Here is a 13,747-nt window from a genome sequence, read left to right as displayed (position 1 = left end):
TTCCAGGACCAGAATCTCTCTCCTGTGGTGGCTGCACAGTTCTCACCTCCTAGAGGGACGCAGGTTCGGGATTCAGTATTGGATCCTGGTGACCACAGATGCAAGTCTCCGAGACTGGGGAGCAGTCACACAAGGGGAAAATTTCCAGGGAAAATAGTCAAGCCAGGAAGCTTGTCTGCACATAAACATTCTGGAATTAAGGGCCATTTACAACGGCCTTCGACAAGCGGAACATCTTCTTCGCGGTCTGCCCATCTTGATTCAGTCAGACAACGTAACAGCAGTGGCGTACATAAACCGCCAGGGCGGACAAAGAGCAGAGCAGCGATGGCGGAGGCGACAAAAGTTCTTTGCTGGGCGGAGAAACATGCAAGTGCTCTGTCAGCAGTCTTCATTCCATGAGTGGACAACTGGGAAGCAGACTTCCTCAGCAGACACGATCTCCATCCAGGAGAGTGGGGTCTTCATCAAGAGGTCTTTGCAGAAGTGACAAGTCGTTGGGGAATTCCTCAAATAGACATGATGGCGTCTCGCCTCAACAAGAAACTTCAGAGATATTGTTCCAGGTCGAGGGACCCTCAAGCAATAGCGGTGGACGCCCTGGTGACACCGTGGTTGTTTCAGTCGGTCTATGTGTTCCCTCCACTTCCACTCATTCCAGAGGTGATAAAGATCAAAAGAAGAACAAGGGTTCAGGTGATACTCATTGTTCCGGACTGGCCAAGGAGGGCCTGGTATCCAGATCTTCAAGACTTACTCATAGAAGATCCCTGGCCTCTTCCTCTACGAGAGGACCTGTTACAGCAGGGACCGTGCGTGTATCAAGACTTACCGCGGCTGCGTTTGGCGGCATGGCGGTTGAGCACCAAATCCTAGCCCGAAAGGGTATTCCCAGTGAAGTCATTCCCACACTACTTCAGGCTAGAAAAGAGGTAACGGCAAAGCATTACCACCGTATATGGAGAAAATGTGTCTTGGTGTGAATCCAAGAAGGCTCCTACGGAAGAATTCCAGCTGGGGCGTTTGCTCCATTTTTTGCAAGCAGGTATGGATGTGGGCCTAAAGTTAGGCTCCATTAAAGTACAAATTTCGGCCTTATCAATTTTCTTTCAGAAAGAATTGGCCTCCCTTCCAGAAGTGCAGACCTTCGTGAAAGGCATGCTGCACATACAACCTACCTTTGTGCCCCCAGTGGCACCATGGGATCTTAATGTGGTGTTGCAGTTCCTGCAATCTCATTGATTTGAACCTTTACGTAAGGTTGAATTTAAATTCCTTACTTGGAAAGTAGTCATGTTGTTGGCCTTGGCATCCGCAAGGCGGGTATCTGAATTGGCGGCTTTGTCTCGCAAAAGCCCCTATTTAATCTTCCATGCTGATAGAGCGGAGTTGAGAACTCGTCAGCAATTTCTGCCTAAAGTGGTTTAATCATTTCACGTAAACCAGCCTATTGTGGTGCCAGTGGCTACTGACGCCTTTTTCGATGTGGTCAGAGCTTTGAAAATCGATGTCGCCAGAACGGCTCAAATTAGGAAAACAGAGGCTCTGTTTGTCCTGTGGGCTCCCAACAAGATTGGGGCTCCTGCTTCCAAGCAGACTATTGCACGCTGGATCTGTAATACGATTCAGCAGTCTCATTCTACGGCGGGATTGCGGTTACCGAAATCAGTGAAGGCCCATTCTACCAGAAAGGTGGGCTCATCCTGGGCGGCTGGCCGAGGGGTCTCGGCATTACAGCCTTGCCGAGCTGCTACTTGGTCGGGATCAAACACCTTTGCGAAGTTTTACAAGTTTGATACCCTGGCTAAGGAGGACCTCTTGTTTGGTCAATCGGTGCTGCAGAGTCATCCGCACTCTCCCGCCCGTTCTAGAGCTTTGGTATAAACCCCATGGTTCTTGAAGCATCCTCTAGGACGTATGAGAAAATAGGATTTTAATACCTACCGGTAAATCCTTTTCTCTTAGTCCGTAGAGGATGTTGGGCGCCCGTCCCAGTGCGGGCTGTATCTGCAGTTATTGGTTATGGTTATACACATGTTGTGTTGAGTTCAGTCAGTCTGTGGCTGATGTTAGTCATGCCGTTGCATGCGTTGTTGTTGAACGCCATGTTGTACGGCGTGTTTGAGGTGTGAGCTGGTATTTATCTCACCTTAGTTTTAAAAATTAATTAAATCCTTTTCCTCAAAATGCCCGTCTCCCTGGGCACAGTTCCTATAACTGGAGTGTGGAGGAGGGGCAAAGAGGGAGGAGCCAGTTCACACCCCTTTTAAAGTCTTAAAGTGTCCATGTCTCCTGCGGATCCCGTCTATACCCCATGGTTCTTTAAGCATCCTCTACGGACTAAGAGAAAAGGATTTACCGGAAGGTATTAAAATCCGATTTTATGTTGGCACTGGCTATTTCAATGTATTTTATACCAGGGGCATGGTCTAGCAGGCACAAGGCCACATCCCATTTCTGCATGCTCGCCTTCGGCGCAATGTCGGCTCTTTGACGTACTTAACAAGGTTTTTTGTCTCTGACTGGTTGGCCACCCCTGCCCTAGAGGATCAGACTTTTTTTTCACGGCACCCCTACGCCAAAAGTTTCTTACTGAGAAATTTAGAAAGAAATATTAAATTAAGTAAATTGGGTTTATATGCCATTCTTAGGTTCAAATGTGTGGTGAGGGACAAGATTTGCTTCTGTTTGCTCACATGTGTTATGATTGGCAACCGCTAGCACTGGTTTTGCCTATTATATTGACCATAAATAATTTTAATTTGTCCTGGACTACCAACCCATGGCACCCCTGCCAGTGTCCTGAAGCACCCCAGGGTGCCACGGCACACAGTTTGAGAACCACTGGTCTAGGTAAACAAAAAAAACACCCTGTTTAAGGGTACTGAATAATTTTGTGTAATAGAATTTTCACCTCTCTCCTCACAGAGGAACAGTCTTCGGTTCCTGCGATGTCCCGCAGCCATGACCATAACGCACCTTGCTAAATTCTTAAGGAACAAGATGGATGTTCCAAGCAAGTACAAGGTACAGAGACTGAAAATAAAGCTTGTTTAAAGAAGCTAGTGTAAGAAATTAAACTATCATTAAGGGTTAATTTTCCTGCCATTTTAAAGTAAATCTATCATCAGGGCCGCATAGGTGTCTGTTAAAACCTGGTGATTCAACCTCCCACTCAATATGTATGTATGTATACAGTAAATAAGGACTCCTGATTGAATAGATTACGCCTAACACCAACCTAGATATCAGAGTCTACTTTTGTAGTAGCATTCTGGTAACAGTGGAAGCCTCAGGTCCCCTTATTAGTGAGAACTAAATACTGATGGACATGTCACATTATGATGTGGTACAGGAAACAGAAATTAAGCAGAGCAGGTATTCAACTTTGTAGTTTTTGGGGTATCCGTTCACATGGTCGACCATGTTATGGTCGACAGTCATTAGGTCGACCACTATTGGTCGACACATGAAAATGGTCGACACATGAAAAGGTCGACATGAGTTTTTTAACTTTTTTTTTCTTTTGGGGAACTTTTCCATACTTTACGATCCATGTGGACTACGATTGGAACGGTAATCTGTGCCGAGCGAAGCGGTAGCGGAGCGAAGGCACCATGCCCGAAGCATGGCGAGCGGACGCGGTGCACTAATTGGGGTTCCCAGTCACTTTACGGAAAAAACGACACCAAAAAAAGTAAAAAAACTCATGTCGACCTTTTAATGTGTCGACCATTTTCATGTGTCGACCATGTGTCCATGTCGGCCATGTCAATGTCGACCAATAGTGGTCGACCTAATGACTGTCGACCATAACATGGTCGACCATTCATACCGGAACCATTTTTTGGTAGCCTTTTGTCCCAGTAAACAGTGTATAGTAGTGTGTGTTTCCCGTTTATGATAAGTCATCCATTTCTTTTGGTTGCAGGTGGAGATTCTGTATGAGGAGGAGCCATTGAAGGATTACTACACACTAATGGACATTGCGTACATATATCCCTGGGGACGGGTAGGTTTTTGGTAACCCATTGCTCCCTTTGTGAGGTACTAGCACTCACTATTTTTTAATCGGGTGCTGACAGTTTAGTTCTGTAAGAGAGGACAAGTTACAGAGCTGGCAGGCCATCTTGTGTTAAGTACAGGCTATTTAAATCCTGTTGGGTAAGGAAGGGGCCAGTATTATGTTGGATTTTTCTAGGATAGAGCTAATAGCGTAACTAGCACCTTGCTGTTCCTTCTTGCTCTAAAGCAGCGCGACTGGCTGCTCAGGCTCTCGCCACTTAACGGACATATTGTTAAGTTATACCAAATCTTTATTTATACTTTTATTAGCATTGGAAAGTGCTCACACTGATTTTCTGGCTTATTAACATGCTGATTGCACAAGCCATTCCTGGGATTAGCTGTTTTGTTTGTGTTCTCTAAGACTGCATCTTATGCAGAACCTTACTTACACAGAGGTAGGTGACAAGTTCCTTTTTCTAATGATAACCTGAAAAACATTTTTGTACACTAAGGGGGGGATTTAATTAGCTGCAGTAATTTTACTACAGGCTAATTGAACCCCCGGGGATATTTAACCATCCCCAGAGTCAGCCCACCGTTAAATAGCCTGTTTTTGCAAGTTACAGCAGTGTTAACAAATTGGTGCGAGATCTTACCTCTTATTCTGTGTGTTAACACCTGAAAACTGATCATTTAATAGGCAAAAAAAATGGACTGTATCTGAATAGCCCAAGCAAAAAAAGCTGGAGGCTACTTCTGTTTTTTGCCCCTGTTAAATTATTGGGGCTAATTGAATTCCCCCCTATGTAAGTCTGAAAAAAAAAACCCTTCCACACATGCGAGAAGTGTTGCATTTAAGTGCTTGAGAGACCGGACCCATATTTCTGTATACTATATCCCTAGTGACTTCATTCAGGTGCCTACAAGGCAGAAGAGCTGTGACATTGGCAGGAAGTATCAGTATGTGGCCAGACACACAAGTAGCAATATGCCATTAGAATACAACTTGCCCTATGTTTTTCTGCTTGGATACAATTACATCCATTTTATAGAGCAGGTAATCCCCTCCGCTGCTGTAACTTGCCATGCGTCCTGATTCTTTTTTTTTCCATACAACTCCTCTCCTCTACAGGTATTATTCAGCAGCAATTCTAACCGTGTAATAGAACATGTTTACTAGACTCTGCGTTTGGTAGAGAAAAGATACGGTAGTTCTCTTATGGTTTTCTCTATCGTCCTAAGTGGATGCTGGGGTTCCTGAAAGGACCATGGGGAATAGCGGCTCCGCAGGAGACAGGGCACAAAAGTAAAGCTTTTACAGGTCAGGTGGTGTGTACTGGCTCCTCCCCCTATGACCCTCCTCCAGACTCCAGTTAGATTTTTGTGCCCGGCCGAGAAGGGTGCAATTCTAGGTGGCTCTCATAAAGAGCTGCTTAGAGAGTTTAGCTTAGGTTTTTTATTTTACAGTGATTCCTGCTGGCAACAGGATCACTGCAACGAGGGACAGAGGGGAGAAGAAGTGAACTCACCTGCGTGCAGGATGGATTGGCTTCTTGGCTACTGGACATGAAGCTCCAGAGGGACGATCACAGGTACAGCCTGGATGGTCACCGGAGCCACGCCGCCGGCCCCCTCACAGATGCTGAAGCAAGAAGAGGTCCAGAATCGGCGGCTGAAGACTCCTGCAGTCTTCTTAAGGTAGCGCACAGCACTGCAGCTGTGCGCCATTTTCCTCTCAGCACACTTCACACGGCAGTCACTGAGGGTGCAGGGCGCTGGGGGGGGGCGCCCTGGGAGGCAAATGAAAACCTTTAAAAAGGCTAAAAATACCTCACATATAGCCCCAGAGGCTATATGGAGATATTTACCCCTGCCTAAATGTACTAAATAGCGGGAGACGAGCCCGCCGAAAAAGGGGCGGGGCCTATCTCCTCAGCACACGGCGCCATTTTCTGTCACAGCTCCGCTGGTCAGGAAGGCTCCCAGGTCTCTCCCCTGCACTGCACTACAGAAACAGGGTATAACAGAGAGGGGGGGCAAAATAAATGGCAATATATTAATATAAAAGCAGCTATAAGGGAGCACTTAATCATAAGGCTATCCCTGTCATATATAGCGCTTTTTGGTGTGTGCTGGCAGACTCTCCCTCTGTCTCCCCAAAGGGCTGGTGGGTCCTGTCTTCGTATAGAGCATTCCCTGTGTGTCTGCTGTGTGTCGGTACGTGTGTGTCGACATGTATGAGGACGTTATTGGTGTGGAGGCGGAGCAATTGCCAAATATGAGGATGTCACCTCCTAGGGGGTCGACACCAGAATGGATGCCTTTATTTGTGGAATTACGGGATAGCGTCAACTCGCTTAAGCAGTCGTTTGCCGACATGAGGCGGCCGGACACTCAATTAGTGCCTGTCCAGGCGCCTCAAACACCGTCAGGGGCTGTAAAACGCCCCTTGCCTCAGTCGGTCGACACAGACCCAGACACAGGCACTGATTCCGGTGGTGAAGGTGACGAATCAACCGTATTTTCCAGTAGGGCCACACGTTATATGATTTTGGCAATAAAGGAGATGTTACATTTAGCTGATACTACAGGTACCACTAAACAGGGTATTATGTGGGGTGTGAAAAAACTACCAGTAGTTTTTACCGAATCAGAAGAATTAAATGACGTGTGTGATGAAGCGTGGGGTGCCCCGATAAAAAACTGCTAATTTCAAAGAAGTTATTGGCTTTATACCCTTTCCCGCCAGAGGTTAGGGAGCGCTGGGAAACACCTCCTAGGGTGGACAAAGCGCTAACACGCTTATCAAAACAAGTGGCGTTACCCTCTCCTGAGACGGCCGCACTTAAAGATCCATCAGATAGGAGGATGGAAAATATCCAAAAAGGTATATACACACATGCAGGTGTTATACTACGACCAGCTATTGCGACTGCCTGGATGTGCAGTGCTGGGGTAGTTTGGTCAGAGTCCCTGATCGAAAATATTGATACCCTGGACAGGGACAATATTTTACTGTCGTTAGAACAAATAAAGGATGCTTTTTCTTTATATGCGTGATGCACAGAGAGATATCTGCACACTGGCATCACGGGTAAGTGCTATGTCCATTTCGGCCAGAAGAGCTTTATGGACACGACAGTGGACAGGCGATGCGTAGAGGAGTTATTTGGGGTCGGTCTATCGGATTTGGTGGCCACGGCTACGGCCGGGAAATCCACCTTTCTACCTCAAGTCACTCCCCAACAGAAAAAGGCACCGACCTTTCAACCGCAGCCCTTTCGTTCCTTTAAAAATAAGAGAGCAAAGGGCTATTCATATCTGCCACGAGGCAGAAGACGAGGGAAGAGACAGCAACAGGCAGCTCCTTCCCAGGAACAGAAGCCCTCCCCGGCTTCTACAAAAGCCTCAGCATGACGCTGGGGCTTCGCAAGCGGACTCGGGGGCGGTAGGCGGTCGTCTCAAGAATTACAGCGCGCAGTGGGCTCACTCGCAGGTAAATCCCTGGATCCTGCAGATAATATCTCAGGGGTACAGGTTGAAATTAGAGACAGAGCCACCTCGCCGTTTCCTGAAGTCTGCTTTACCAACGTCCCCCTCAGAAAGGGAGACGGTTTTGGAAGCCATTCACAAGCTGTATTCTCAGCAGGTGATAGTCAAGGTACCTCTTCTACAACAAGGGAAGGGGTATTATTCCACTCTTTTTGTGGTACCGAAGCCGGATGGCTCGGTAAGGCCTATTCTAAATCTGAAGTCCTTGAACCTGTACATAAAGAAGTTCAAGTTCAAGATGGAGTCACTCAGAGCAGTGATAGCGAACCTGGAAGAAGGGGACTTTATGGTATCCTTGGACATCAAGGATGCGTATCTCCACGTTCCAATTACCCCTCACACCAGGGGTACCTCAGGTTCGTTGTACAAAACTGTCACTATCAGTTTCAGACGCTGCCGTTTGGTTTGTCCACGGCACCTCGGGTCTTTACAAAGGTAATGGCCGAGATAATATTTCTTCTTCGAAGAAAAGGCGTATTAATTATCCCATACTTGGACGATCTCCTAATAAGGGCAAGGTCCAGAGAACAGCTAGAGATGGGTTTAGCACTATCTCAAGAGGTGCTAAAGCAGCACGGATGGATTCTGAATATTCCAAAATCCCAATTAATGCCGACAACTCGTCTGCTGTTCCTGGGGATGATTCTGGACACAGTTCAGAAAAAGGTTTTTCTTCCCGAAGAAAAAGCCAAGGAGTTATCTGACCTGGTCAGGAACCTCCTAAAACCAGGAAAGGTGTCTGTACATCAATGCACAAGAGTCCTGGGAAAAAATGGTAGCTTCTTACGAAGCAATCCCTTTCGGCAGATTCCATGCAAAGGGATCTGTTGGACAAATGGTCAGGGTCGCATCTTCAGATGCACCTGCGGATAACCCTGTCGCCGAGGACAAGGGTATCCCTTCTGTGGTGGTTGCAGGAGGCTCATCTATTGGAGGGCCGCAGATTCGGCATGCAGGATTGGATCCTGGTGACCACGGATGCCAGCCTGAGAGGCTGGGGAGCAGTCACACAGGGAAGAAATTTCCAGGGAGTGTGGTCGAGCCTGAAAAAGTCTCTTCACATAAGCATTCTGGAACTAAGAGCAATCTACAATGCTCTAAGCCAGGCGAAACCTCTGCTTCAAGGAAGACCGGTGTTGATCCAGTCGGACAACATCACGGCAGTCGCCCATGTAAACAGACAGGGCGGCACAAGAAGCAGGAGGGCAATGGCAGAAGCTGCCAGGATCCTTCGCTGGGCGGAGAATCACGTGATAGCACTGTCAGCAGTATTCATCCCGGGCGTGGACAACTGGGAAGCAGACTTCCTCAGCAGACACGACCTTCACCCGGGAGAGTGGGGACTTCATCCAGAAGTTTTCCACATGCTATTAAACCGTTGGGTAAAACCAATGGTGGACATGATGGCGTCTCGCCTCAACAAAACACTGGACAGGTATTGCGCCAGGTCAAGAGATCCGCAGGCAATAGCTGTGGACGCGCTGGTAACACATTGGGTGTACCAATCGGTATATGTGTTTCCTCCTCTGCCTCTCATACCAAAGGTATTGAGGATTATACGGAAAAGAGGAGTAAGACTAGTGGCTCCGGATTGGCCAAGAAGGACTTGGTACCCGGAACTTCAAGAGATGGTCACGGACGATCCGTGGCCTCTACTTCTGAGAAGGGACCTGCTTCAGCAGGGTCCTTGTCTTTTTCAAGACTTACCGCGGCTGCGTTTGACGGCATGGCGTTTGAATGCCAGATCCTAAAAGGAAAAGGCATTCCAGAAGAAGTCATTCCTACCTTGATAAAGGCAAGGAAGGAAGTCACCGCGAAGCATTATCGCCGTATTTGGCGAAAATATGTTGCGTGGTGCGAGCAGCGGAGTGCTCCGATGGAGGAATTTCAACTGGGTCGTTTTCCTACATTTCCTGCAATCAGGATTGTCTATGGGTCTCAAATTGGGATCTATTAAGGTTCAAATTTCGGCCCTATCAATATTCTTCCAAAAAGAATTGGCCTCAGTCCCTGAGGTCCAAATTTTTATCAAAGGAGTACTGCATATACAGCCTCCTGTGGTGCCTAAGGTGGCACCGTGGGATCTAAATGTAGCTTTAGATTTCCTCAAATCCAATTGGTTTGAACCACTAAAGAATGTGGATTTGAAATATCTCACATGGAAAGTGACTATGTTACTGGCCCTGGCTTCGGCCGGGAGAGTATCTGAACTGGCGGCTTTGTCTTATAAAAGCCCTTATTTAATTTTCCATTCGACATAGGGCAGAGCTGCGGACGCGTCCGCATTTTCTCCCTAAGGTGGTATCAGCGTTTCACCTGAACCAGCCTATTGTAGTGCCTGCGGCTACAGACGACTTGAAGGACTCCAAGTTGTTGGACGTTGTCAGAGCCTTAAAAATATACATTTAAAGGACGGCTGGAGTCAGAAAATCTGACTCGCTGTTTATACTGTATGCACCCAACAAGTTGGGTGCACCTGCTTCTAAGCAGTCGATTGCTCGTTGGATTTGTAACAAAATTCAACTTGTACATTCTGTGGCAGGCCTGCCACAGCCTAAATCTGTTAAGGCCCATTCCGCAAGGAAGGTGGGCTCATCTTGGGCGGCTGCCCGAGGGGTCTCGGCATTACAACTCTGCCGAGCAGCTAAGTGGTCAGGGGAGAACACGTTTGTAAATTTTTACAAATTTGATACCCTGGCAAAGGAGGACCTGGAGTTCTCTCATTCGGTGCTGCAGAGTCATCCGCACTCTCCCGCCCGTTTGGGAGCTTTGGTATAATCCCCATGGTCCTTTCAGGAACCCCAGCATCCACTTAGGACGATAGAGAAAATAAGAATTTACTTACCGATAATTCTATTTCTCGGAGTCCGTAGTGGATGCTGGGCGCCCATCCCAAGTGCGGATTATCTGCAATACTTGTACATAGTTATTGTTAACTAATTCGGGTTATTGTTTAGGAAGCCATCTTTCAGAGGCTCCTCTGTTATCATACTGTTAACTGGGTTTAGATCACAAGTTGTACGGTGTGATTGGTGTGGCTGGTATGAGTCTTACCCGGGATTCAAAATCCTCCCTTATTGTGTACGCTCGTCCGGGCACAGTACCTAACTGGAGTCTGGAGGAGGGTCATAGGGGGAGGAGCCAGTACACACCACCTGACCTGTAAAAGCTTTACTTTTGTGCCCTGTCTCCTGCGGAGCCGCTATTCCCCATGGTCCTTTCAGGAACCCCAGCATCCACTACGGACTCCGAGAAATAGAATTATCGGTAAGTAAATTCTTATTTTTTTTAACATGGTCATTAGGAAAAAAATCCTTACTTGTGGGTTTAAATACACCCATGTACTTTTATCTTAAGGCGTTAGATTCAAACCTTTAAGACAGGCATTCCCAACCATGGTCCTCAAGGCACACTATGGTTATGGCCACACATAGCAGCCAAGCTTGACCGGAAGGAGACTGCACATGGACGCCTATGCAGCCGCCCTTACATGTGCGGCAGTCCCGCCGCCAGATCCAACCGCAGCATGCTGCAGTTGAGCCGGATGGCAGGACGACGGGATTTCAAGTTAACACATACATTTCAATGTATGTGTTCACACAGTGCGGCCGTACCGCACTGTGTGCGATTGAAATATCTGTGTGCACACAAAACTCCCCTCCCGGGCTAAGTGAACGGTCCAGGTTTTAGTGATATCCAGGCTTGAGCACAGGTGACTTAATTAGTACCTCAGTTATTTTGATTCAACCATCTGTGCTGAAATCTGGGTATCACCAAAACCTGCACTGTTAGTGTGCCTTAATGAGTGACATTGGGAATGCCTGCTTTAAGATGTGTTTTAAGCTGGCTAGACACTGGAGCAATATCTGACCGATATGCCGAATATCAATGTATGCCCAATATGTACGCTCCTGCGTTTGCTAGGGACTGTCTGGTTTGATGGGCTGCCCCTCAAACCTGACTATATTGGTAGCGTCCTGAAGTATGCTAAGGAAGGACGAAACTTGTTCATTCTGTCCTTTATTAACATTGTTCAATGTGTACCCATGTTCCAAAATGTCTGCTGGGCACACATCGCACGTGTGTACCCAGATTTACAGTGGAAGAGGAACAACCAGGCTGTGCACTCTAGATTTTTGCCACTGCAAATTATAAACTTTGGTATAATTATTTCATTTAAGACCTCCAATGTATATATAATAAAAAGACAATACGTTGGGAGAATATGGTAGGTTCTCATAACAGCTTCGCTGCATTTGGGTCTCAAAAATAGCATGGGGGAGGCTTTTATGAAATGATCATCTGTTATTGGGATAACCAAATACTTCACTTAACTCCACAGACTGGTCCACTCCCTCTCAAGTATCGAGTGCAACCAACCTGCAAGAGGTTACGATTCAGCCGTCCAAGGAGCCTACAGGAGCCAAGCCGTGGAGTAACATCAGAAGGGGATTCCACCAGTGACAAGGCCAGCAGCCCAGCGCCAATTCCCTCTACCTCCTCCTCCCTTCCTAGCCCTGCAACTCCTGGCCAGAGCTCTCCAAACCCCAACAATGAACTTCCCCCTGCATCTGCCCTCCTCAATGGGCACTCTGCCAGCCGAGGGCGTAAAGTTACTCTGAATGGGGTTCCTGGGCCACCCCTCACCTGAAAAAGTGTATATCCAGAGCCTTTTATACATATGTATATAGGAAAAAAAGGACTTTTTTATTTTCTATGGACAAAACAAGAGTAATTTAATCCCTCCTACCCAAAATCTTTTTGTAAAGTTTCTTATTATAATTTATAAGAGGGTAGGGGTGATGCAGCACATTCTAGCTTGAATGCAGCTTCTCCCTGTCTGTTTAACTGCAGTTTAATCTCCCACCTTCTCATATGTTTGTACTTTGAATGAAGGCACAGTATAAACAGTGGGCTAGGGATGAGGAATCCCTACTGGATCTTTCCGTTTCCAAGAGACCTTTCTACAGCGTGGTTAAATTATTTTAATTGTTTGGACTTTGAACAGGATTAGAAAGTACAATGACCGGAGGTCTTGTTTAATGCTGGCCATTTATGTACAGTGTGCACTCCAGGGGGCTGTACTTTGTTTGCTGCTCTACTGAATGTATATTTTACAAGTGCCCTCCATTAAAATAGAAATTGGTCACCACAATATTATGGCACAAAAGGCCCATCCCCTTTTTCATACTAACCGCCAAACATTTTGTGTCCATGGTGTGGGTGGGATTTTAGGGTTGTGGGGTGTCTCTTTCTGTGAATATTAATAAAGACATTCAAAATAGTTTCCCTTACAAGTGATGGTTGATGGAAGCTGGCCCGTGTACAGCTTCATTATATGTACTGTATGATTTTACATGTTTGCAACTATACTATTTTGAAAATGAGAAAAAATAGTGAAGTCTTTCTATTGTCATGGGAATATTGTTGTCAGAACATTTTTTTTCTCTAACGTCCTAGTGGATGCTGGGGACTCCGTATGGACCATGGGGAATAGACGGGCTCTGCAGGAGACAGGGCACTTTAAGAAAGAATTAGGAATACTGGTGTGCACTGGCTCCTCCCTCTGTCCCTCCTCCAGACCTCAGTTAGAATCTGTGCCCGAACGAGCTGGGTGCACTTTAGTGAGCTCTCCTGAGCTTGCTAGATAGAAAGTATTTTGTTTGGATTTTTTATTTTCAGAGAGATCTGCTGGCAACAGACTCTGTTACGTGGGACTGAGGGGAGAGAAGCAGACCTACTCACTGTGGATAGGTCATGCTTCTTAGGGTACTGGACACCATTAGCTCCAGAGGGATCGAACACAGGAACGCACCCTTGGTCGTCCGATCCCAGAGCCGCGCCACCGTACCCCTAGCAGAGCCAGAAGCCGGCGTGAGAAGCAAGACTTCAAAAGCGGCGGCAGAAGACTCCAGTCTTCATATGACATAGCGCACAGCACTGCAGCTGTGCGCCATTGCTCCCACATTACACCCACACACTCCGGTCACTGTAGGGTGAAGGGCGCAGGGGGGGGCGCCCTGGGCAGCAATTAGAGACCTCTTGGCAAAGTGGGCATATATACAGTTGGGCACTGTATATATGCATGAGCCCCCGCCATTATTTTACACAAAATCGCGGGACAGAAGCCCGCCGCTGAGGGTGCGGGACTTCTTCCTCAGCACTCACCAGCGCTATTTTCTCTCCA

The 13,747-nt window shown here is 47.0% G+C and overlaps 1 protein-coding gene across 2 annotated transcripts in view; it reads left to right on the top strand.

Moving 5' to 3' along the window:
• Positions 1–12,845, top strand: part of PCGF2 (polycomb group ring finger 2) — a 163,712-nt gene extending 150,867 nt beyond the window's left edge. For both annotated transcript variants that reach the window (XM_063959697.1, XM_063959698.1), the window contains exons 8-10: positions 2,929–3,027; positions 3,932–4,012; positions 11,903–12,845. In XM_063959697.1, coding sequence (XP_063815767.1) covers positions 2,929–3,027; positions 3,932–4,012; positions 11,903–12,211 — 489 coding nt within the window. In that variant the 3' untranslated portion in view covers positions 12,212–12,845. The remainder of the gene's footprint in view (positions 1–2,928; positions 3,028–3,931; positions 4,013–11,902) is intronic.
• The last annotated feature ends 902 nt before the right edge of the window (positions 12,846–13,747 follow it).

The sequence above is a fragment of the Pseudophryne corroboree genome, chromosome 3 (assembly GCF_028390025.1).
Source record: "Pseudophryne corroboree isolate aPseCor3 chromosome 3, aPseCor3.hap2, whole genome shotgun sequence".
Taxonomy (NCBI): domain Eukaryota; kingdom Metazoa; phylum Chordata; class Amphibia; order Anura; family Myobatrachidae; genus Pseudophryne; species Pseudophryne corroboree.
Note: the sequence above shows the minus strand (reverse complement) of the source record. Positions and strands in the feature narration are given on the sequence as shown.